Source organism: Spermophilus citellus, assembly GCF_964194105.1.
Source record: "Spermophilus citellus genome assembly, chromosome: 7".
Lineage (NCBI taxonomy): Eukaryota > Metazoa > Chordata > Mammalia > Rodentia > Sciuridae > Spermophilus > Spermophilus citellus.
In genome coordinates, this window is record NC_138188.1 from 48,849,479 (window position 1) to 48,875,238 (window position 25,760).

The following is a 25,760-nucleotide window of genomic DNA, read 5'->3' on the forward strand; positions in this document are numbered from 1 at the left end:
GGGTGGACATATGCTGCATCATCAGCTCCTTTTGCTTCCTTTCAAATGAAGCTCAGCCGTGGAAGGATCTGTTGGTCACCTGTCAGGGGTCCCCTCCTCTTGCTCACTCCCTATTGTGACTCCTTCATGGGCTAGGAACTGTTGGGGCCCTGTTAGGACCCTGAGAGACTTTGCTGTTTATGTGTACTATTTGCTTTTTGCTTAATCGGTTACTTTTTGTGTCACTCAAGAGATTTCCAAATGTCATGTGGGTAGAAAAACAGGAAAAAAAAAAAGAATGTGTTAAAGTTTGCTTTTTTAAACAATGACATTATGCATTTGGGGAGAGTTTTATACATTTCACTTGGAACCACACATCAGAAACTTTTTTAGCTGGTCACTATTTTTCTCCAGAACATCTAGAGTTGTTCTAAAAAGGACAGCCCAGTCTTTCACTGGTGCTGGGAAATGCTTGCTCTTCCTGAGGTTTAAAAACGTCAGTTACTGGAAACACTCATTTCCATTGATCTCTCCCCATTTCTGTCTGTGTTCACAGGTAGCAGGGAACACTTTCCAATGCCATGATCTTTGGTTTTTCAAGTCACATAGAAATGCGCTTGAAGATGTGATTCCTCTAGGGGAACTTGTTCTACTGCAAATGGTTTTTGGCAAAAGACCCGGAGTAGATGAAGTAAACTTGGGCATGGAGTTCTTGGTTGGAAAGCTCTGAGGACTATGTGATTGTGTTTCACCCTTGAGGCCAGAGCGATGACCCATCACTATGGGGACAAGGGTATGCTGTATTAAAGTTCACCCAACAAAGGCCTCCATGTAATGGACAGACTGGCCACCTAGAGGAGTCACCCAAATGAGACTGTGGGGTTTGGGAATATCCAGTGCTCTAACTGAAGTGACTTGAATGTAACCTCAAGGTATAGGATAGGGGCATAATTGAGAAACTGGCCAAGTCAATTACTGTCTGCAGAGTGTGGGAGCACTGGTTTGGCAAGTTTACTCAGCACTGAGGGGTAGGGAGATGGTATGTGGGAGATAGAATGGACTCGATGGATAGAAAGTTGCAGTTAGCAAAGGGGGAGATTCTGTTTAGGGCTGGCATGTTATTAGTATCAGGTTTCACCAGAGTCCTGGATGAAATGTTTCTCAGTATCTCTCTGGTCTGGTCTGCCTTTGTGCCCCCTTTGTGCCTTTATGTAAACCTCTGGGTCTTGGTCTGGCTCCTTGGTATCCTGAGAAGGAAAAAGTGATGCCCAGGGCTTGACCTCGGGAAGTCTCCCTCTGTGGGTGAATCCACTGGATGACTGAGATGCACCAGTGGCGTGAAGTTCTTTGGTGTGAGTTAGATCAAAGAGTTGGCAGATCCAAACATTCTGTGTGGCCTGATCCAGCATCTGCCCAGGCTTCTGGGGCTGAGAGCAGCCCCCAGGGAGGAAAGTAGCCAGTCTCTCAGGGAGGCCTCCTGACTCAGCAGTAGTGACCAATCCAATCAGGCCCACTTTAATTCACCAGAAGAAGAGAAAATCCAAAGACATTCAGAGAAGCCTTCAGAAAAGTCTGGCTGTGGGCCATGCTCCTGATACTTGGGTGGTGTTAGGAGATGTGAGATGATCTAGTGAGTAGAGCTGCAGTCTAGACACATGATCTGTCACACAGCCTAGAGTCAGAGGTGGCTTCATGATGGGATACCAAGCTCTGCTGTGAAGGACTCCTGTTTTCTGCCTAGGGGTCAGAGGGACCCATGGGTCTGGAAAATGGATGGAAGTACAGGAATGGATTAAAGATTGTCCAGATGTATTTTTGTTTCTAGTGACAAGAAGGGAGGGGGAGCTGAAGCACAGGTGATATAATTGGCTCATTTAGAAAACCACAGCCTCAGCACAGCCACAGCATGGAGCTGAAAGGCATGTCCAGGTCTGCCCCAACTTGTCTCTCAGGGACATCCAAATTTCCTTGAGTTTCATAAGGGTCCCTAGCAGTGAGGTCACAGAGGGTGGCAGCTACTCTGGATCTTTCCCTCTCACCTCCTTGAATCCAGCAGAAGAAAGCCATTCAAACAGCCCTTCCATGGGTTCTTAATTCTGGTTTGGTAACCTGCATTTGGATTTGGGGAAGGTTTTTGTGTCCGAGCCCTCAAGACCTCAGATAGAAATGCCACTGTGAGCATCTGGGATGGTTCTTCAAAGGGGAATAAGGGTGGAGCCTCAGAGGGAGGATGAATGGACGTCTAAGGAAGTTGAGGTTTGAAGGTGGAAGAAAACCAGAGCAATGACATTTTCTTTGATGTCAGGAAGTATTTATGGACTGGACACCAAGACTGAGTAGTACAATGTCATCCCCCCCCAAGATGACCAATGCTCATAGGAGCACAGATTGCACTGTCTCAGCCATCCCATAATATGTCCTCAGCATAAGTGAGTCATCTTCCTGACACTGTCACCACTGTATTATATTCCTGGCTGCATTGGACTTGCCACTGTTATTCACTGTCATTCACAAACCCTACAGGAGGTGTTTAGGTATGCTTAAATATTCAGTCCTGCATTTATGCTAACTTTTAAGTTCACTTAAAAAATACATGAAATCTGAATTTACGTGACTGCATCTCTTTTTCAGAAAAGAGGTTATATCACATCTCAATGATTCTCACTAAACACAGAACCCAGACCAAAATTAATAATTAATGCAGTTGAGCAAATTTTTGTGTTTTGGAACCACTTTGATATCTTCTTATGTAATATATCTGTTTAAATCCTCCAGTTTTTTATTTGGTTGTCTTATCGATTTGGATTTTTTGTATATATTCTGGGTGCTAGTAGATTTTTGTTGGATGAATTATTATAAATTTCTTTTCCAGCTTTGGACCATCTTTTCACTTTTCTAGAGATATCACAGAATGATTAGAAGTTCTTCCTTTTATCCACATTGTGACGTTTCCTGCATTGTTAAGGTTTTTGAGCAGGCTGTGGGGAGCCTTTGTCTACCTGAGGCTGTCAGGATGTTCCCTGTGCTTTCTTCTCACCTGTAGATATGCATCTGTCTGAAGCTGAGTCTCATTATGGCTGGTGTGATGGTTGGTACAAATATCCAGTGGCCCCACCTGCCCGTATCTAAGATGACATCCGATTACTCAGGGATCCCATGTATCAGTGACAATCCTTGCCTCATGTCCTTCTGGATATCCTTTTTGTATAATTCCATGTGCAAAAATGGAATTATATATTTTACAATATTAAGGATATATAATGTTCCCTTTAAGCTTAGGGGAAAGTTTAAGAGTAAAGTCTGGCTTTACATTGTATTAGTCAGGACGCAGGTCTGGCTGTGTAATGAAGACCTAACATGACAGAGGACTGAACAGCACAGGACTTGAATTGTCTCCCATGAAACAACTCAAGAGTGTCGTTCTTAATGGTGGCTCGATGGCAGCTCCAACCCAGGCTCCTTCTGTCTATCTTCTTTGCATTAGCTGTGCATGGTTTCTAACTCCTGATCTCCAGCCCAATCCCCTTCTATCTTCTCTGCCTTACCCATGCATGGTTTCTAACTTATGTTCTAGGATGACTATTTCCATCTTTGTTACCATAGCTCTGTTCCAACCAGCACCAAAGGGAGAGAAGCAAGGAGAAGCTAGAAGTGAATACCTTAATGCCATTCCTACCCCATCGTCTAAGACTTTGCACAACACCACATCTGATAGCAAAGAAGACTAAAAAAGGCTATCTTTAGCCATGTGCCCCTGTCCCATCATAATTCAGGAATTTATTGCTAAAGAGAAAAGGAATGAGTCATTATTGTTTGTCATAATACTCTTGTCCACTCTTCCAAGTTTCCCTTCAGTGTTCTGAATCTGATCACAATTATACCTGGTATTGATGACCTGAGTGTGAACCTCTATTAGCACAGTAATCCTGAGTTGGTCCTCTTTACAAGCAAGAGAATGGTCCCTTAGTAGTCTACCATCTTCCTGTGCCAGGAAGTTATGCCATGATTGCTTTGGGGTCTATTTATCAAACACTGTTTGGTTGGTAATTGCTTTTGCTAGTGAGACCTAGAGTTGGGCCACACCTCCATGATCACCCACCAGGATGGGGGTGGACAGACTAGGATCCAGAGTCTGTTCTTCCATTGGTGCCTTCCCCTGCATTACGTCCCAGTGACAACTGTCACCTTACATCAACATTGACTTCATCAGTTATTCAACTCACCAGGTGTTTATTGAGGACTTCTCACAAACCCAGAATTGTGGGAGGAGCTAGAGGACTCTCCAAACAACCACCTTTCTGTTGTGATATCATAATATGAACTCCTTTCCCAAACGGAGAGGTGAAGTTGATGATACTAATGTGTGTCACTCATTTTTAAGAAAACAACTTGTGTCTTCCAAATATTATTCCCTAATCAGGTAATTACATGCCAATAGCAGTATTTTATATGCAAGGGTATTTATGTTCAGTCACAAAATCAATCAAGAAGAGAATTTTTTAGGGTACAGAATGCCTTATGTTTTTAGTCAAAGGTTCAGTATTTGTTCCTTCTGAATCTCAACTGAAACTTTAGTTTCTTGGTTTTGTTTGGTTGACATATGACATTGTACATCTTTGTAGGGCACAGGGTGATAGTTTGACACCTGTGCATAACGTGCAATGGGCGAATTAGAGCAGGTAGCGTTTCCCTCCCTTTAAACTCTTGTTATTTCTTTGTGTTGTGTCAGGAAGCTTCACACCCTCCTCTCGGAGCCTTTATAAACTGAATAATAAATCACTGGGAACTAAGCCACTTGCTGTGTTGAACACGATAGGTATTCTTCCCTCCAGAATGTGCTTTGGTTCCCGTTCTCTGACAGTCCAGCCTCTAGTGGCCACTATTCCACTCTCTACTTCTATGAAGTCACCTCTTTTAGCTCCCTCTTTCTGTGCCTGGTGTATTTTACTTACCAGAATGACCTCCAGTTCCCTCCACGTCACAGATGACAGGATACGCCCTTTGTTATGGCTGGGTGATATCCATGTGCGTCTCTGCCGCATCTTCTTTCCTCGTTCCTCCTGGATTGACTGCACAGAGCTGCAGTTTTTAAGTTACAGTCAGAAAGCCACTTCTTCAGTGTTCCCTTGGTTGTATTCTCTGATGAATGTTCCTCTCCCAGGAACTCCTGGCTGCCATGGAGATTAATCCCAAGCCCCTTTCTTCCTCGTGCCTCTGTGTACGGCTCCATCCTCCTGGCTTCCCCACACCTACCCACCCATCCATCTGCAGCTGTTTCCATCTCCCCACCCAGGGCACCAAGGGCTCCTCACCTGTGCCTCCACAGGGTTCTTCCTGTGTCCACGGCTTTCCTGCCCATAACCAGCCATCTCCTGTGCACCTCTCAGGTCCCAGCCAAGATGTCGCCTCCTCCAGGAAGTGTTATTGACCCTTCTCGATGGCCCTTCTTTGCTCCCTGGGCACCCTGCATTCTGCTTCTTCTGTCAATGGCCTGTCAAATTCTCCCAAAAAAGACCGAGAGTTCCCAGGTGCCATGTAGGTGGGGCAGGGCCTGCGTTCCCACAGGTGCATTCTGGGAGCTTGGCCCAGGCAATATTTGGGATGGTTAAGTACATGAGTAAAAAGTGAGTCGCTGTCATTTGTTGCTTTCTTGTGTTTCCCCAGAATTACAACCGGCCCCCAGTGATGGCACTAGCCATCCCCATTGCCGTGAGGTTCCTTCACAGAGGCAGCAGGGAATTGCGCAGGAGCCTGTCTAACTACCTGTGTCTGGCTGCCATCGCCAAGGCGGAGCTCCTGGCTGAGCACACCGAGGTGATAGTCAGGAGCATACTTCAAGGTACAGTGTGAAGGCCAAGCTCAGGTGCATGTCCCTGGGGTTGTCTAAAAATGTTTTCCTAAGTGCTTATGGTTTGTGGAGGGAGATCTGGAGGTGAGGCCCCCTTGGGTCTTTGGCCCTGCCTCTAGGTGACTTGTGAGCATGTGTAAGGTCACTGGGGCTGGCTGAGGCTTCTGTCCACCTGATGAGTTGCCTGGACTCTGGACAAGTGGTAGGCGCCCCTCCAACTCTGCATATCCCAGTCCAGAGGGCTGTTTCCCACCACCCTGGCCACCTGCTCCAACTCCAGCAACAGAGGGTGTCTCTGTGATGGTGGGGCAGGTTCCATTGCTGGCGGTATTGAGAACCTCTTCTTCTCATGGTTTCCAAAAGTAAAAAACGCCCTTGATTAGATGAAATACACTAGAGTGTTTAATGTCTTCGTCAATGTGATCATAACTTGGTAGTGACTTAAAAGTGTATTACATACTGCCACAAAAAATCAAACCAGGGCCTCTCTCTTAATTCTTCCAAACTTTGGAAGTACAGACAAGGTCAAATTACTCCACACAAAATATTCACCTTGTCTTCTCTTTTTCTTTTGGCTTCAGATCCCAAACTTTTTTTGTAAAATTTGGGATCAGACAACAACAGATAATATATGTGATATGTATTCAAATGCCCCCAGTCTCATTTAAAAAAAAAAAAACCCTGTGAAATTCACAAGCTACTTACCTCCTATTTCACGGACACACCCCACATGCCCAGGTGGAACTTCCACACCTGTGAAGTGCTCCCAGTCCAACTGATGAGACAAAAACCAGCACTCTGGTTCCACCCAGCCTCAGAATTACCAATTAATTAGTCCCTTAGTTTCACTCAGCCCTTAGGATTAACAACAAACTAGTCCTCCAGTTCTGCCTAGCCCTCAGGATGCCAGCTCAGTCCTCCTATTCCCAACACCAGCTCACTGTGGACCTCCTAAAGAGGAATCTCTGCACCCCCAGACCTCTGAGTGGATCCTCCCAGTGTCTGCTGATGCCCAGATATAATCTGAGGCAAGCTGGATGGTAAGGTCTCTCTCTCAACCTTGTACTCGCCTGTGAAGAGTTGTCATTAATAACCCCAGTCAGGATTTTTATTTCTAACTTCCTTTGGCTATAGAATTTAAATGCTAATTTCACTTTATATGTGATATTGAATTTGCTAAAAGTCCAGAAAAACAATTATACTTTTTCACCTCCTTGGAAACACTATTGGAACAAATTCATAGGACTTGCAAACATTGAAACACACAAGCATTTTGAGACCGTGGTAGTCCAATGTGCTAGTAACAGATTTATGAAAAGAAAATTGAATTATATCTTTACAGCTGCCAAGAATTTAGCTCATCCATTTGAGATTTTTAAAAATATGGTTTCAGTGACAAAGAAATCTTTGAAACACAAAGTATACTTTCTAAATTCACTGCAAGCACTTGAAATAAACAAATGATTTGGTTTATTTGATTTGGCACCATGAAAATTACCATGAAATGAATGGTAACTCGAGCTACAAAAGATTGGGACTTCGTGTTTCAGGGTTTAGATTTTCAGGATCAATGTGACTGTAAAAGTCCCTCATGGCCCACATGAGTAGCAACACAGAAGGAATTTTGCTGTCTTTGAGTAGCAGATTTTCTGCTCTTCAAATCTTTGTCTAGTCCTGCCAAACAGCTCTAGGAGGCATGTTGGGATTTCGTTCTTCATTACTGTAGTTTTTCTTGCCTCTAGACTGTCAACTTTGACCTGTAGTATCCTAATTTCATATTTCTTCTTCTGAATGGCCATCCACTTGACCAAAATTATTATAATGACGTTAATAATAATTACAATGGCTGAAGTTTACTGCATGCATTCTTTATGACATTAATCCATTTATACCCACTGTATCATGTAATTCCCCCAAGAACCCCATAACTGAGGTACTATTCTTATCCTATTTTATAGTTGGTAGTATTTTGAGTAGTAAAAGCCCCAGGTATAAATGGTTTGACAAAAGAGAAGAGGAGAAGGAGGAACAACTCCTCTTTGGCACATGACCGAAGAGTCCACTAGTAAGTATATCAGATTTCTCGAGTGGCTCAGTGGAAGGTCATTGCACAGCTCTGCTCCCTGCGGCAGGGTTTACTTCTGTGTTCCACTGTAGGCCTCCATAGCTCCTTGCCCATGACATCACAAATACTGGCTGTACCCCAGGCCATCCAGCCTCATGTCTGCTTGCCCTGACATGGGCCACAGACCATTTCTGAACCATCCCATCATCACTGCCGGGGGCACTGTACATCCTTGGCCAGGCTTGAGTCATGAGCCAGCCTGACAGCAGAACCACCCAGGTGGGAAGTGTAGAAAGAACGGACCCCAAAAGAAACCCAGGCTATTCAATAAAAGAGAATAAAATTATGGCATTTGCAGGTAAATGGATGGATTTAGAGAATATCATGCTAAGCGAAGTAAGCCAATCCTGAGAAACCAAAGGCTGAATGTTTTCTCTGATAAATGGGTGTTAATCCATAATGGGGGCAGGGAGCATAGGATGAGTGGAGGAACTTTGGATAGGGAAAAGGGGAGCAGTGAGGGGAGAGGTATAGGGATAGGGAAGATGGTGGAATAAGACAAAGAAATCTTTGAAACACAAAGTACTTTCTAAAGTACATGTATGACTGCATGAATGATGGGACCCTACTTCGAATACAACCAGAGAAATGAAAAATTGTGCTCCATTTGTGTACAATGAATCAAAGAGCATTCTGCTGTCATGTATAAGTGATTAGAACAAATAAATTTAAAGAACAAAAAGGAAAGCCAGGCTGTTGCCAGCAGTAGTGTGAGTACATACAGGATCCCACAACCCCACAAATACCTACCATTGCACTTTGTAGACCGGCAAGCTGATGCTCTGGGAGGTTACCAGGGATGTCGGCCCTGGCCATGTCACACTGCAGCCCACCCCCACAGCTGAATCTCAGTTCCACCCAACACTTGCATTCTTATCTTTCTGGACAGAATCCAGCTCCCATAAATATTAGCCAGGATGTTGAAGCCAATCATGACTGCCTCCCTATATTTCAATCCTTTGGGGACCAGGGAACTTGCCATTTCCTGTGAGGACACATGTCATCTCTGGACAAATCCAAGTGATCAACATTTCTTCCTCAGGCTGAATTAAAAGTTCTCTCCCTGGGGCCTCCCACTTTTGGCTTAGGCTATTGTCCTGTTGGGCCATCAACCCCTGTTGCTCTTCATAAACAAGCTTTCAGACGTGGGACCGCATGGTGACACCTTGCCATTCCTCCCCTGTGCTGGGTTTCCTCCTCCATTGTAACCACTGCAGCTTCTTCCCAGTTCCCTCAACTCAGCAGATGATTCTGCATCCATTTGCGGGGTGTACCCCAGTCCCTCTGCGAGGCCACCCTCTGGTTCCCTGTTGTCATCATGTGCAATCCATGCTGCCCCTGATGCTCCAGGCTCCATGATGTGCATGTGAGGACTCAAATGGAGCCCCCCCCAGAGGCCATGAGTCAGATTCACTTTCTGTACACCTCACAAGCTCACTTTTGACTCCCGGTGAAGTTATTGTCCATTAAGTCTCCACATATACATATAGTTGTTGTTTTGGGATATTATATGTGTATGTATGCATGCGTATACAACTTGATTTAACAAACATGTACATCTTTATATACATAATATATGCATACATATATGTGTATATGCACAATATATATAATGTGTGTATACGTAAGTTGTTTGAGCATATTCATCAGTCTCCACTGCATTCTGTGTGTTTAGCTGGTTTTTTAATCCTCATGCAAGGACTTACTTATCCTTAATTCTTTATGCTTTTTTTTTTTCATGAGATTTCAGCTTATTGCTTTGCCATGTCAAGACCTTATTAGAGAATGTATCTTTCATCTCAATATATCTAACAGTTCTTCCAAGGTTCTTGTCATCTGTATGCACACTGGCACTCTGGTCTCCATTTTGGAGCCTTAGTTAAAGCATAGGTCAGATAGAGCAGGAGAGCCTGGTGGTGTCGCAGTGGTGTCTGACCCTTGGCTTCAGTTGGTATCATTTCATTGACAATGTTTTTTTACAATTTATTGTAATATGTCTGTCTCTGATTTCAAACCAAAGACTTTGTGTGTGTTTACAAATTTTACCCCTGAAGGTAATTATTTCAATAGTTCCAAGTCAATTTTTTTTTCAGTTTTCATTATTAATGGTTATATAGGTAATGTTTACTTTTACATTAAATGTAAATACAAATTTATTTTATTCAAATTGTGCAGACTCCATTTGTCTGCTTTGTATCTCTGAATTCTCATTGAAAAGGAAACTATAAAAGACCTTTTTATAAACTACAAAAGGAGGGTTACAGACATAAACAGAATTATATTGAGTTATACTTAAGTTATATTGGGTCACACCTGAATGTTACAAATAAAATAGACAATTGCACCAGTTTATAAAGTCAACTCACGACAAATATTTTCTTAATTTAAAAAAATCCTGTCCCATTTAGTTTTGTAGGCAAAGTTTAATAAATATTCAAAAAATAAAAAAATTATAATTTTATGTAAACTTTTCCAGATAAAAAGAAGTACTGTTTCCAGCTAAGTAATGCTTGTGTATCCATGATATTATCAGACAAGGATGGTGTAACAAAAGGAAATGCAGGTCCATCTTTATTCTGAACATAGATGCACATGACTGTAGCAGTGCTTGGAGCAGGTGATGGTTAGCATTTGCTGAGTGTGTGCTATATTCCAGCCACTGATCTTTTACTCACATCACTCCCTCCCCCAGTAATTTATGAGAAGAAACTGCATTATCCCATTTTATAAAATGCACAGTGACCAAGTTGGATCTACCCTAGGAAGGCAAGGATGGCTTAACCTGCAAAATATAATTCCCCACAGTAAAACTAACAGGCCAATCAGTGGTCAGTAGGAGTGTCTTGAAAAGTTCAGTACCCTCTTATGGAAAATACTTGCAAACTAGGAATTTTGGAGAACTCCCTTAATGTGATTTAGAGAATATTTATATTTAATGGTGAAACAGCAGAAGCATTACCTTGAAGCCAGGGATGAGACAAGGATATTACTAAATCTACTTCTATTTACTGTGGCACTGTAAACCCTAGACCAGAAAAATAAATGAACATTGGAAGAACCAGAAAGGAAATGCAAAACAAACATTATCTAAAAAATATGATTGTTTGTATTATAAAATACAAATATTACCTAGTCAATTTTAGACACAATGACAGAAAGTTTAGTGATTCCACTTGTAGAAACGAGTTGTTTTTCTACGTGTCAGTAATATACATTGGAAATAAATTAGTTAAAAGTATTATTTAAAGTAGAAAAATACATGATATCTAGAGGGAAATGCATGTGACTTTGGAGTAAAAATTATAAAACCTTTTTGAAAGCAATCAAAATATAAGTAAATGGATCAATATACTATGCTCATACATGGGAGAACTTGAGATAGCAAAGATGTCAACTTTCAATAAATTCAGTGACATTTTAATAAAATACCATTTGTATTCTTTGTATCCTCTGAATTCTAAGTGAGAGGAGATTTTTATTAAAGATAACAAGCTTGTTTTAAAATGCACAAAAGATTAAGTGGAACAGATAGCCAAAACTATTTTGTAGAAGGAGAAGATGGGAGCAGTGGGGGAGGAGGAGGTGGTAATTTCCCTACTTGTGAAGTCATAGTAAACTAAGAGGGTGCAGTACTAATCCTAGAGTAGGTAAAAGCTCATGTGACAATGGGCAGGCCAAAGACAATCCCATGCACACATGAAAATTGGACATATAGCAGGGAAGACTTTGCAGTGGAGAAGAGTGGACTATTCAATAAATGGTTCTAAGACAGTCATCTGCAGAACAGTACATATGAATTAATTTCAAGTATAATAAAGACCTAAATATAAGAAGTAAAAATTTATCTCTGTTAGTTAAATTCAAAGTATGTTCATAATAAAAGCAAACTAGCAATTTCCTTTTTCTAGCAAAGGGTACCAAAACCCCAAACTAAAATCATAACTTTGATTTTATCAAATGCTTCCTCCTGAATTAAAAAAAAAAAAAAGCCAAGGTTATCACTTTGGGCAATGAACTTGTTTTCTGTTTAAGCCATATCGGAAGTAACTTGGTATTTCGTAACATCAGAACCCTTTTAGAGAGTCTGTTGTTTAGTGTTCCTGAGTAATTCTCCACATTCACTTTCTGCCATAAGAAGACAGATATCCTTCTGTCTAGCACTAGGAAATAAAAGCATTACCAATGTGTAGGCTGCTCTAGTTGCCACATGGCTCACCCAGGAGGCTGACAGTACTATTGTGGTTTTGAGATCATCTCCAATTCTATGGGGTTTGGAGAGTTCATAGGGAGCCTTCTCCAAATTTTGATTTGTAGCTCTGTGATGCAAAGCACAGTCTTCCATCAAACCCAGAAGCAGTGCTGTCCCTTCCTCTGCATTTCTGGGTCAGTAGCCCCAACCAGGAACCATGCCTCTCCGTCAACAGGACTTTTATGTGGTCCTCTGGCACAAGGTACAAGATGACCTCAAATGATTTGAAACCTAAGCAGAAGGTTGGAAAGAAAATATAATATTGTCTCAGCAAGAGTCCAAATTCCTTTCTGACTTTACTGGCAACAGCCCGCAGAAGACTGTCTAGTTAATTATGATAAATTCACCTCATTTCTTTCTCTGTGTGAGACAAAATTCAAACCACTGATTGGTGAGTCGCTTCAGAAATATTAAGATAGGAAATTGACTCCCCATTTATTATGGAAGAAATAATATGCCCCAGGTAGGGTGGATGAGGCATAAATAGACCATCTACACCCTGTACAGCACTCAGCCCATAGTTCCTCATGCTTACTAAGCTTCTCCTTCTTATTGTCATCAGCATTGTTGCTGCTGTTCTCTCTCTCTAGTCATGTATTTGCTATGCACCATCCCATGTTAAAAGTTAGAGGCAGAACCATGTCCATTCATGGAGTCTCATCTTCTCCAGGGAGATGCTAAGCTATCGAACATTCATGATACAATTATTATTAAAAGATCTTCAGTTTCGCCATATTTCAGGTTGCTAGGAAAGAGTTTATTGATCAAATATTCTAGGCAACAAGTTATTCAACTTACTAGGAATATTTAAAATGAATGTTAATGCACATGGGGAAATTTTAAATATAATATTGGGAAAGCCGATCAAAAGATGAATAAAGGAATAAAGACACATCTTGTAAGAGAAAAGGATTTCTTTGGAGTTGTTAGCCAAGGCCTGGATCTGATGTAAGCCAGAGTTTGCACCTTCATGACTTCACCAGCAGATGCAGTTGTCGAGTACAGGAGGCCTCACAGACAGGAACCCACATGCTGGACTCTGAGACCACTCTGCACAGTGTGGCAGGGGAAGCCTCATAGACAGGGCATCCGTGTGCTGAACTTGGGCACAATTTTAGTCAGTTTTTGTGTTGCTCTGACCAAAAGACCTGACAAGGACAACTTAGAGAAGGTCAAGTTTGCTTCAGCTCATGGTTTCAGAGTTTCAGTCTGTGGTTGGCTGAGTCCATAGCTATGGGCCTGAGGTGAGGAAGAACATGGCAGAAGGGTGTGGTGGAGGAAAGCATCTCAGAATATCAGACCCAGGAAGCAGAGAGAGGGCTGCTCACCAAGGACAAAATCTAAACCCTAAAGGCAAGTTCCTAGTGGCCTACCTCCTCCAGCTGCACCATGCCTGCCTACAGTTACCACTCAGTTAATCCATTCAAGCGGATTAATACACTGATTAGGTTACAGATCTCCTAATCTAACAATTCACCTTTGAAATTCTTGCATTGTCCCACACACGAGCTTTTGGGCAACATCACATATTCAAACAATAACATTCCTCCCCGGCTCCCACCAAGCTCATATCCATCTCACAATGCAAAATACATCCAGCCCATTTCCAAAAGTCCCCATAATCTTAACAGTTACAGCATTGTCAAAAATCCAAGTCCAAAATCTCATCTGAGACTCAAGGTAAACTCTTAGCTCTGAATCACCATGAAGATCAAAACAAAATTGCATGTCCAATATATAACGGCACAGAGTAAACGGCACAGGGGGGAACAGAGGGGCATAGAAAGAAGTGATAGGAACCAAGTAAGACCAAAATCCAGCTGGGCAAATGAGTCCTGTAGCTCCATGTTCAGCATCTGGGGCACATGGCATTATGATATTTTCTTCAAAGGGCTTGTGCAGCTCTGCCCCATGACCTTGCTGGTTATAGCCCCCATGGCCGCTCTCCTTTCTGTATGAAACAAAATCCAAACCACTGATTGGTGAGTTGCTTTAGGAAAATGGAGACAGCAAATTGACTCCCCATTTATTATGTCCCATGTACGTTGATAGAGGCTTAAAGAGAACATCTAATGTGGAAGAGCATCTAATGGGAAACTGCAGGAATCCACTTGTCTCTGTTTAATTCCTGTAGCTTTTTTGGGCAGACATTTCTGGCATCTCTTAAACTTGAGGGTCTTCACTGCAGCTTTGGCTTCCTTCTCATATCTTCATGCATCACCCTTTCAGGGGCTGCCTGCAAGGATTCAAACCCTGATGCCCCCTGCCTGGGTTCCCATGGCCTTCTTTTGAAATCTCACTGGAAGCCTCCATGACCCCCTAAGTCTAGCCACCTGCATTTCTGCAGAACCAACACTACACAGTTAATCCCAAGCTCTGCTACCCTCTCAAGAAATAGTCCAGCCTCCTGGGACCATGGCTGGAGTAGCCTCTGAGTGCCTGGGTGGCTAAGTGTGGTGAAACAACTTCCAAGGGTCTCCCTGTGCAAGCAGAGTCTCTTCTCAAAGAAATTTTTACTTTTACAACCTTTAACTGAGATACGTGCGATCTTGCCAATTCCTGAGATGCTCTTAAGCCATCTTTCCTGTTGTTTCTGAGTAAAGTACTTAGCATCTCTTTAGTGGATATACTTCCTTTAACAACCACAACTATCTTAGCCCCAGCTGCACTCACACTTTTCTAGAAAAATTGCAAGTTTTTAGAATCGTTCTGCTTTCTGCTTCTGATTATTATGGTAAACTTGGCTGAAAACCATGAGCAATAATAATGCCACACCCTTAATGCTGTGCTGTCTAGAAATTTCCTCCAACCAGATTAATTAGGCCATTGTCTTTAAATTCAGCTTTACAGAATGTCTCCAGACATGGGCATAATGTGGAGAACATTGCCAGAATGTAACATGAATTGCCTCTTGTCCAGTTTCCAATAGTGTGCTGCTTCTCCTCTGAAACCTGGTGATCCCAGTCTACTGTCCACAGTCTTGTTGGCATTCTGGTATTATAAGCTCCCATCTGAATCACCAGTTAAGCAAAATGTACAACACTCTATAGCTTTTCCAGCTTGCATATTTAACCTTTTCAAAATTCCTGCCCCAGCTTCTGAACCACTTGGTCAGGTTAGTCACAGCAACAACCGTACTCCTGGTATCAGTTTCTACTTTAGTAAGTTTTTGTGTGACCAAAAGACCTGATAAAAACAACTTCAAGGAGGGAAACTTGGTTTTAGTTCACAGTTTCAAAGAGAGGAGAATATACTGTGGTGTATTCATTTATGTGCATAGCATAAATGAATACACCACAGTGAATTTCACCTTCATGTATATCTACAAAGCACTAATTTTTAAAAAGAAAAAAAAACATTTTTAAGATATACATTTCATTTCAAATATTATTTCATCTTTCAGAGAGGAGAGATACGGGGAGATGGCCAGCGTCTCGGGTATTCTTCCTGACCAGGAGGGTGTAAGCCACCTAAGAAGTTAAAGTCTAGAGTAGTTAGTGAAGAACAAAAAACAAGTAGTCAGAAAGATATTTTCAAAAGCAGATCCCTTGATAGGTTTAGTCCACATGGTGGAGCTGAACAAAACATGGCAGTTTATTTAAGGGGGTATATCAAAGGCAGAGATAAGGTTTCAAGGGCAGAGTCTTGCTTCGTGATGTGTTAAAGTCAGCAAGTTGATTGGCATCTTGGCAGGTCACACCCATCTCCGGTGCTGTGTGGGACATGGCAGAGTGGCATAGGAATTCACAATGTCTCTGGGCAGTCTTACACGGAGGAAACGTCCACTGGAAGTTCCCAGACACCAGATGCTCCTATTCACTAGGCTGTGATGCTGACGAAGTCCACACTCAGCTCAAGGACAGTTCACAATAGAGAGAAAGAGAGAGCATACTCTGCTCAGCAGAGACAAAATCTAAACCCCAAAGTCATGCCCCGGTGACCTACTTTCTCTAGCCACACCCTGCCTGCCTATAGTTACCCCCACCTATTCTGTTCAAGTAGATCCAACCGCTGATTCATCTCACAATCTAATCTTTCACCTCTGAAGATTCTTTCATCTTCTCACGCATGAGCTTTTGCAGACACTTCATATTCAAACCATAATAGGCATCTTTCTCCACAGTGTGATTGAAGATGCTTCACAGTGTCCACAGTCTGGACACTGAGTCCACTCACCATAATGTGGAAGAATCCTAACATCATTTATTAGTTTGTATATATGTTTCTTTCTTTATTCATATTTTAATCCATTGGAAACAACTTGAAAATTATGCAACGTAAATAAATGAATACACCACAATGAATTTCACCTTCATGTATATCTACAAAGCACTAATTTTAAAAAAGGAAAAACAGTTTTAAGGTATACATTTCATTTCAAATGTTATTTCATAGTTTTGATAGCACTTTTTGTACAATATCTCCTTGAAAACTCTTCATCATGGTAGGCAAGTTTTGTTATCTCTAATTTCTTGACCAACTTGAGACTCAAAAAGATTCATCAACATACCCTATGTCTTGTATTTAATAAGTTAATAGGTAATGGTGCCAGGTTTGGATGTTGGATTTCTGACCCAAAAGCCACCATGCTTTTTTCTACACTCCAGATTGATCAAACTGAATGCAAAAGTCAGTAATATGAATTTCCATGTTCATGGAATCCAGAAATACATGGACATACATATTTAAAGTAACTAAGACTTAACTTTAGGAGTGTTCTTTATTTGAGCACTGAAAGAGAAGATGAAAGAATGTTCTGAGAATCATCTACAAAACAAATTCTAGGAACATTGGCCTTAGTAACTTTCTCAAAAGATGAGCTACTAATGTTAGATTTCACAAGAAATGAAATAGAAATCAATTATAATTTATTTTTATGATTCTAATTCTTTATTGAATTCAAGTCAATTAAGGGCAAGTTATAAATAGCAAGCTCTAAAATTGTATGATATATGCTTAGTTGTCTAGTGTCCTGAACATATCTTAGAAGAATTAATACTTAAAAGCCAATGTATAGACAAAGAACACACATCAACTGTTTTATTCACATATTATCTCTGTTAAAGAGTTGTTTCACGGGGCTGGGGATGTGGCTCAAGTGGTAGTGCGCTCGCCTGGCATGCTTGTGGCCTGGGTTCCATCCTCAGCACCACATACAAACAAAGATGTTGTGTCCGCCGATAACTAAAAAAAATAAATAAATATTAAAATTCTCTCTCTCTCTCTCTCTCTCTCTCTCACTCTCTCTTAAAAAAAAAGAGTTGTTTCACTAGACACACCTACACATGTGCTAGTGACTGGTATCCCAGTTTCCCAGGGACTCAGAGATTCATGGGACATGGGGACTTTGATAAAGCTGGAACTGCCACAGGAATACCAGGACAGTTGGTCCCCCTACTCCACACAAGTGATGCTTTACATGTATGATGTATTACCTGCTACACATTTTTTTCCTCCTAATAGTCTGGTCCTGAAGAATTATTTTACTATGCTATGATAGAGCGATGGCTCCAGTAACTAACCAGGAATGAAATCGTGTGCCAGTGTATAAACTAAGCTAGTGAGCTGATATTTCTTTTTAGATATTTTTTCTCAGGTTTACAAAATTCTTTACTTCCTTTTGCTGATACCTCTGAATTCTAAATTCATTTAGTGCTAGTAGTTAAGAAAATAAAAGTCCTGTATCCAACTTCCTGAAAATTACAATGTATCTTTTGAGTGTAGGCTATGGATATTACAGAGAGATTAAGATGCATGGTCTTTTTTAATTTAAAAAGTTACTGATCAGGATTAGATCTGGTAATATACTAAATGGATTAAGAAGATAAAAGTGTGTTTTTCTCTTATGTAAAGAAGTCGGGGCAGATATTCCAGGACAGGCTAGCTGGCTTCATGATCATGAGAAACCTAGGCTTCTGTATTGTTCTATGAAGGCTCGTGGTCGGAAATGGTTACTGAAATTCCAGCCATCATTACTACATTCCTATCAGACAGAAGGAAGAAGAAGAAAATCATATGTAGCATTTCAAGAATGGTCAGAACTTAGACATGGAACCATATCCAGCTACTTATAATGCTGGAAAATGTTGACTTGACTTTAGTGGCCATATGTGCCACTAAAACTAGAATTCTATTACTTAGGAAAAGAGGTAAATTGGGTATCAGAGAACAATGAGAAGTCCTGGGCACATATTTCCAGACTCAATGCTGTAGCAGTTTCTGTTTTTATGACTCAAGGATTACTTTATTTTCTTCTTTGTCCCAAACATACAGTTACTATAAGAAGTTAAAAGGCCCTTGCTTTTACTTTTGTTAGCCTACAAGTGTACATTTGTCTGGTCCACATCAACTGGGGTCTCTTAACAGGTCTGTCTAATCCAGGAGGAAATGTGTAAGGGAGTTGCAGCAGAGCCCAACTCTGCCTGAATCTGGGTGGGTTTGATTCTCCCGGCTGAGAGCTCAGGTCATACAGACAATAATTGCAAGACAGGGCCTCAAGTGGCTGGGCCTACGTCAATGATGTGATATCCCAGGGTCTGAGACTGGCCTCTCAGCTCATAACTGCAAATAATTTTCTTAGAGACTCATCAGCCTGGTTTTGTGAGTCTCAAGAGCGGAATGAAACTGTAATGATATCATGAACATCCTCAAAAATAATTAGATTTGAGGGAGTTTCATTGCCTAAAGGCACAAAGAGTCCAACCCCCGCCCCCTTTCCTGAGAAGGTCCAAGAGAGATAGGTAACTTGTCAGAGGACACTCAGCTAGTTATAAAATTACCTCTGGCCTTATTTGCAAATCTACATGCAGGAAATGATCTGCATCTGTTCCAGCCCCATCTTTAGAAGGACACTTCAGGCCTGTGGTTCACCTACTTCATGAGCAGCTTTTTAACACCAGCCCCTGCATGGGTCCACAGGAAGATACCAGTGCCCCTGGATGGGACCAGGTTGGGCCAACCTCACCCTTGGGCGCTGGAGTTATTGCTTGGTTCCCAGATTTCTAGTTCTCCCCAGTGACCACAGCTTGCAGGTACACACTGTCTCTGGGGAACTCAGATAGTGCATGCTTTTTTTGTGTTTAAACAGTGGGAAAATTGTATATGCTCATGGAATCATCAAATTGGAAGAGAACTTGAGATCATGTTTCCTCAATTCCTTGACTTCTCAGGGGAGAAAACTAACCTCTAGCAAGATGAGGACCTTGACTTAGCCAAGATCCTGTCTCTTACTTAGGATTTAGGGGAAACCCAAATTAATTAATAATTGGTATTTACATAATCAGTTAGTCTCTGAAAACTAATTGCCTACTTTAGATGAAAAGGGAAAAGTGAGGTTCTTCAAAGCCTGCCTCACACTTAGAATCAGATGCCAGAAGCTAGTTTTACAAAACATTTTATTTACAGCAGAGCTTTACAAAAATAAAATTAATACAAACCATTTTACAATATAATTTACACAACTATCCTCTTGAAAAAGGGATGTTTGACCATAACGCATAAACTACATTCGTATTCGTTAAGTCACTTTGTGGTATAAATACGTTTTTATCGTAATTTTCTGTAGCAAAAGTACATACCAAGAAGAATGAACAGTGGACAACAAATCCTGTTTTGTAATTCTTCCAATGCAAAATTCGTCTCTGGCCAAAAATAAATTAACCAAAGCAAAGCAGAACAGTCGTCCCTCTGTTCAGCATACACAGTTCTTTTCAATTATTTGGAGTTTATCTGACAGCGACACCGCATTAATCTGAAACCGCGCGGCACCGAGTCTGGTAACAGTACCCCGAAGCCTTCTCCAGTGTCTCCCTTCCGCTGTTTACTCTGGATTGTGCCAAGGTAAATAAGGGCCCAAAATGACTCTGGCAGTCGTGGGTCTCAAGTGTTCTCGTTGTGCACCAAGCTTCGGAGCCTCCTGGAGGCTGGCGGCGTGTCAGCCAGGATGACCTTGGCTCCAGCGCCTGCGCAAGGCCTAGGAGAAGTACTGCGCCCCTCCATGCGGCTGGACCTCGGTGACGCCCCACCCGACCACGTTGCCCCGGCGGCTGCAGGACTCGGGACCCGCGGCCTGGGCCACCTCCTCCGGGCGCAGCGCGCGGTCCCACACGTTCAAGGCTGTCACTCTGCCCGCGAAGGCCCGGGCCTCGTCGAAGCCGCCGGCACAGCAGCCGTTCTTCTCCTGGCCCAGCTGCATCACGCCTCCCTCGGGGACCACGTGGCCCCTGGCCTTCCCCGCCGCGGCTGCCACCAGCTCGCTGTCCACCCACAGTGACGCGCGCCCGTCTGCGGAAGTCCAGGTGCCACACAGGTGGGTCCACCTGCCCGGGGAGACGGCGATGTCGGCCACCAGCGTGTTCTCCTCTCCGCCCACCACAAACGCTGTGGACCCAGGGCTGAGGTACAGTTGGATCTCGTAGGGACTCCTCTTGGTGCCGTAGGAAAACAGCACGGTCTTGTTCAGTACCTCTGTGGCTTTGACCCAGATGCACACACTGAGGGACTCCAGCGTCATGGGTCTCACGGGGTGCACGCTTCCAAAGATCTTCTTGGAACGCATGGGGAATAAAAGCGCCGTTTCACAGCCTAGAGCAGCAAGAAGTTAGGAATAGGAAAAAAACAAACCTCAGAACTAGGCTGCATTTAGTTATTTTAACACAGGCACGTTAATAACTATAATTGACAACTATATGCAGGGTTACATTATCACTTAAGGGGCCTCCCGTCTAATCGCTGTAGAGCAAAGAAAATGAAAAGAAAGTCATCTGTCTTACTCAATGAAGCATCTGGATAGAGAAGTGAACACCGGATAGGCCACCAAGTCCAAACCCAGTAATATCCATCTCCCCTCCCACTTAACTTTTTTTTTTTTTTACTGTTAAATCACCATGAGCCAACTTCAGACAATGCACCTATAATTCCCAGGGGTTCAGAGCTCAACTGACTTTCCTCTTCTTGACTTCTCTAGCCTCCTAAAATAATAAACTCGTGAAACCCAGTGGACCTGCCTCATTATATGTGGCTGTTCTCCACGTCTTTTCCAACAAATTTGTAGCACAATGATGTTATTGAAGAATACATTTCAATATACCACATGTTCTCAGATGTTTGAAGTTGTGAACTTTTAAAAGTTTTCAGAAAACTAATCTTTGAAAGGCAACAATGTATAATAATGATGACTAATCAGTATTCATTCTGGGTACCAGATACTATGCTAATCCATTGGTATGTTATTTTAATCCTTCCTCATACCAACCCTAAAAAGTAGACTTTTTATTCCCATTTTACAGATGAGAAAAGGAGGCAAAAAGAACTTGTCTGTGCTTCCATAGCTGATACGTTTTACAACTGGAATTTTAACTTTGGCAGTCTGGTTAGAGAAGCCACACCTTAAACATACTGCTTCCAAATAATAAAATCCTTGGTTTGGGCTAGGAAGCTGGAATTCAATTTATTTTGCTGCTCATGAGTACTATGCAGCTTTTGATGAGTCCCATCATCTCCCCAGGCCTCACTGTTATCTATAAAAAGCCCTTCTATTTCCCAAGTCTGTAAGCCACAAGTAGACAGCACTCAAGAAGAACTGGGTAGTCCAAGGACATGCTTAAAAATTCCTACTTTGTTCACATCCTTATAAATATTAGTTGAGTGGTAATAGAAAAGCTTAAGAGGAATTAATTCTTCCAAGGGTCCTGGTTTGAGGACATATTTCTGCTAAGGAAGACTTCTGAGGAGAGGACTTTCAAACTTGGGGTGAGAGTTCATGAACTCCCACCTCTGTCCTTCTCAAGGCCACAGGAGCATCCGGGAGCTAGGGATGCTACAGGGAAGACCTTCCAGGGTCTTTTGGAAATTATGATATTGAAACTTTAACAGGTGGGCTCTCTGTGTGACAAAGAATTTTTAAAAAGCTAAATTAGAGCCAGACATTCACTTTTTAACAAGCTAAAGGTGTGCTCTAAGATGGTTTTGAAAGTAGACTCCCAGAACATTTCAACACTAACTGGTGAATAGGAAGAACTTTCAGGAACCAAACACCCATGGCAAGGGGTTGTAAACTGTGTTCAGCTCCTACAAATGGCTGTGAGCTGGCTTTGTCCTGAAAAGATTAAGCACATGTGGACTTAAAACTTTTTGTGATGGTCAAAAGAAAGCCTACAATATTACAATATTAATACAATATTAATGCACAAAACTGATTCTGGTACTCTGGAAAATGCAATCTGTTCCCTGAAAAAGTTAATGCCAAGGTTTTAAAAATTAATTTTTAAAATGAAATTACTAAGTCTGAATTTTTCTAGATGCAGGCATTAATTAAAAAATAAAGTTCATAGAGCAAAAGATTACCCTATTCTAGGGCATGGGAGATATTCTGGTCTGTTAAATTTTAGTCAAGTGGTGTTCAAGAGAGTGCCTACTGCAATCTAATTAACTGACTTCCTGTTTAAATAAGCCCAGGCGGTCAGGATCGCATTCCAGAGCATTCCTGTCTGTGTCTGGGAGACCCTGCTTCTCTCTAGGCTGTGCTGCTATATGCCTTCATAGAGTGGAGCTATGTGTTGGCTTTTTTTTTTTTTTTTTTTGGTGGGCTTCCTTTAGGGGCCAGTGACTGAGGTTCTTTATGCCTCTTTAAAATGTCAGAAACTCTCTCATGAAATGGCTTTTAACTAAGATGTTTTCCTAATTATATTAACAAAGACCAAACAAAATTAAAACCAGCTTCTTAGAAAGCTGACAACAGAAAGATTAGGAATCCCTTAGGATCTGAACTGGCAGGAGACCAGAGGACAAATTAAAGCTTTTGGGTAAAAGTATTATTGAATGTAGTAAGAATTGACATTTAGAATTCATAAATATATCCCTCTTCTGCTGTAACTAATATGCAAAAGTGAAAAAGAAAATTAGGCAGCTCTTCTGTTTTTCGGGTACATTTTGTGTACACTGGCTTTACGTGGTTTGCAAAGCACAGAAATTTCATGCATTAACATAGAGAAATTATCATTTGTCTCCTCTCACATGAAGGCTGTATTTTATATTCAACTCTATGTTTTGTCTCCTCTGAAGCCCTATTTAATATTTAAGAAAATATGCCCTGTACTGCTAAACAGTCCTCTGTTACTTGGCAAAGATCCACATTATGGCATGGTTTCCAAGAGTTTAAAGGAACCACGCTCTCACACATGCTATGACTCCTTGCCTTTTCTGGTAGAAGTTGTTTTATTGGAAATTATGGGAAGGATGGCATTGTTTGATTGTTTTTGTTTCTGGAGAGTCTTATAAAAAGTTTGATATTTTTCTGATATGACACGAATTTTCTGAAACAATCCCAAATGATTATTACATCACCATTTCTCAGAAATTTTGACTAAGAAAGAGTATTACTTAGCTCCAAGTCTTTTTTTCTCTTTCTTTGACCAACTTCAAAACGCATTGTCTCGGGAACCCAAGTCTGTTAGGAGGTTCATGGATGTCACGGGGTCTGTTCCCACAGGTTGCACCTAGTGGGGACTTTCTTCGCGGCCCTGATCCTTTGGGTCAGGCAGGACCGCCTGCACCTAACTCTGGCAGGTCTCGCACGCCCTCCTCCTTCCACCGTCCAACCAATTCCACAGACCCTGAGCGCTGGCGGGGGAGGAGGAGCCCTAGGGAACTGCTGAACCTTTGGGAGATCATATTCTGCCAAGTCTCGGGCTGGGAATAGGCCCGGAGGAGGAGCCGGCGGGACCCCTGAAATAGCGCGGGAAACCAGAGCTCCAGCAGAGAGCTGAGCAGGACAAAATTAGAAGACGTGGAAATCCCTAACGGAGGGAAGCTGAGTCGCGCGGGTCACGGTCACAACCGGCCAATGGAGCCCCTGCCGCGCCTGGCGGGATAGGGTGTCAGCGGCCTTTGACTGATGGCCAAGCCCCAGCCTTCCTCTGGGCGGCCCAGGCTGGGGATGATTCTAAGGGCAAGCTCCGCCTCGCGTGCCGCTCTGTGCCCGTGGCCCGGCTTGCAGCAGCAGAGCTCCGTGGCGTTTCTGCTGCAGAGGAGCCGCGTTCGTACCCGCGCCATGCTTACCTGCCGGCAACCAGCGCCCGGCCGCCCAACCCTGCAGGGCGCGCAGCTCGGCCTGCGTCCGCCGCAGCTCCTCCAGCAGCGCGCCCGGCGCCTCTGCGCCCTCCAGGCGCGCCAGCCTGCGGCCCGCATCGCGGCTCGCCCGTAGCAGCTCATCCAGCGCGCCCTCCAGCCGGGCCTCCGCGGGACACGGCCGCGCCAGGCCTCCGGCCAGCCGGCCCAGCTCCGCGCGCAGCCTCTGCAGCTCGCCGCGCAGCAAGTCGTCGGTGGCCTGCAGCAGCATGCCCTCGCGCATCTGCGAGTTCTCCAGCATGATGAACAGCTTGTCCCACTCCGAGTGCTCCCGGCTGCAGTCGCACGGCGTGGCTAGAGCGGGATAGACAGGTTACCGCCAGGTCTCCGTTGGGAGTGCTCGGCTAAAGCCGACCTCCCTAGGTGGTCCCCGGGCACATCCTGGTCCCACCCAGCACCCCGCTTCCTTTTAAGGACCGTAAAACAGCACGTAAATATCTCAAAAATGAAGGAAACTAGTCCCAGGGAGTTTAGGTTGAACTCTAGGAAACTGCCGTTTTTGCAGCTAGAGTTAGCCAAATGTCCAACTCACGATGTATCTGCTGCAGAAAAAACTTTCGAAACCTCCCGCCTTCCTCAAGTATCTCTCCCTTTTGCAAAAGCAAACAATCATCTTTAGCTTGTTCCCTTAGCTACAAAGTACAAGTACCTTATTTAGACCAAAAGGAGCGGGATAGGTAATTGGAGTTAGCAGAGAAAGTTGAAAGGAACTTACGGTCCTCAGTGGGATGGAGTCCGTTGAATATTTCGTTGTCCATGTTCACATACATGAGATCATAATCATCCGAGTTCTCGGCCAACGCTGCAGCGCAGACGGCGCAAAGCAGAACCACAGGGAGATGCATTGCGGGAGGAGACCAGTTCTTCCCTGGCTGGCGGGAGGGGAGCAGGCAGGGGCTCCGGTGAGGGAGAGCGGGGAGTGAGAGGGAGAGGCTGAGCCAGAGCTTAATAAACCCGGCGAAGCCTGAATGGGGATGAGTAATGCCGGCGGCACCGCACCGCACCGGAGTTCCCCTGGATTTGGGGGAGGGGGCTGGATGGGAGGGCGAGGGGGACGTGGAAGTTGCGCAATATTAAGCCACAAAGTTTACACTGCAGTCAGATTAATAGGAGGAGGGTCAGAGGGGAAAGAAGGGAGAAACCGGGCTTGACAGTCCCCCTGAGGATTCGCTGTTGTAACTTGAATTGTTAGCGCTAGGGATGAGGGGGCGGGGGAGAGACGTAACTCAGCGGGAATGGAGGTGTGAATGCAAATAATCATTTCGGCATTTGGTGTGCGTTTTTATTATTTCACAACCATTTACAGAAAACTCGTTTTTTTCACTTGTCCTTTGGACACTTTTCCGCTATGAAAATGGCTCTCTGATTCCAAGATAAACCAACACTAAGAATTTCTCTGACTCTAGAAGCCAAGTTGCTTCTGAGTTATCTTG

The 25,760-nt window shown here is 43.1% G+C and overlaps 2 protein-coding genes across 5 annotated transcripts in view; one reads left to right on the forward strand and one right to left on the reverse strand.

Moving 5' to 3' along the window:
- Window positions 1-25,760, forward strand: part of VEPH1 (ventricular zone expressed PH domain containing 1) — a gene marked incomplete at its 5' end in the record, with an annotated part of 221,011 nt that overhangs the window by 25,639 nt on the left and 169,612 nt on the right. For all 4 annotated transcript variants that reach the window (XM_081301834.1, XM_081301832.1, XM_081301833.1 and 1 more), the window contains one exon: window positions 5,644-5,818. In XM_081301834.1, the coding sequence (XP_081157960.1) occupies window positions 5,644-5,818 (175 nt within the window). The remainder of the gene's footprint in view (window positions 1-5,643; window positions 5,819-25,760) is intronic.
- Window positions 19,612-25,460, reverse strand: PTX3 (pentraxin 3). Its single transcript, XM_081301805.1, has 3 exons — window positions 25,043-25,460; window positions 24,259-24,621; window positions 19,612-20,784 (listed from the first exon to the last, which is right to left on the reverse strand). Exons 1-3 carry the CDS (start codon window positions 25,170-25,172, stop codon window positions 20,174-20,176), a joined length of 1,104 nt encoding a protein of 367 aa, XP_081157931.1. The 5' UTR covers window positions 25,173-25,460; the 3' UTR covers window positions 19,612-20,173.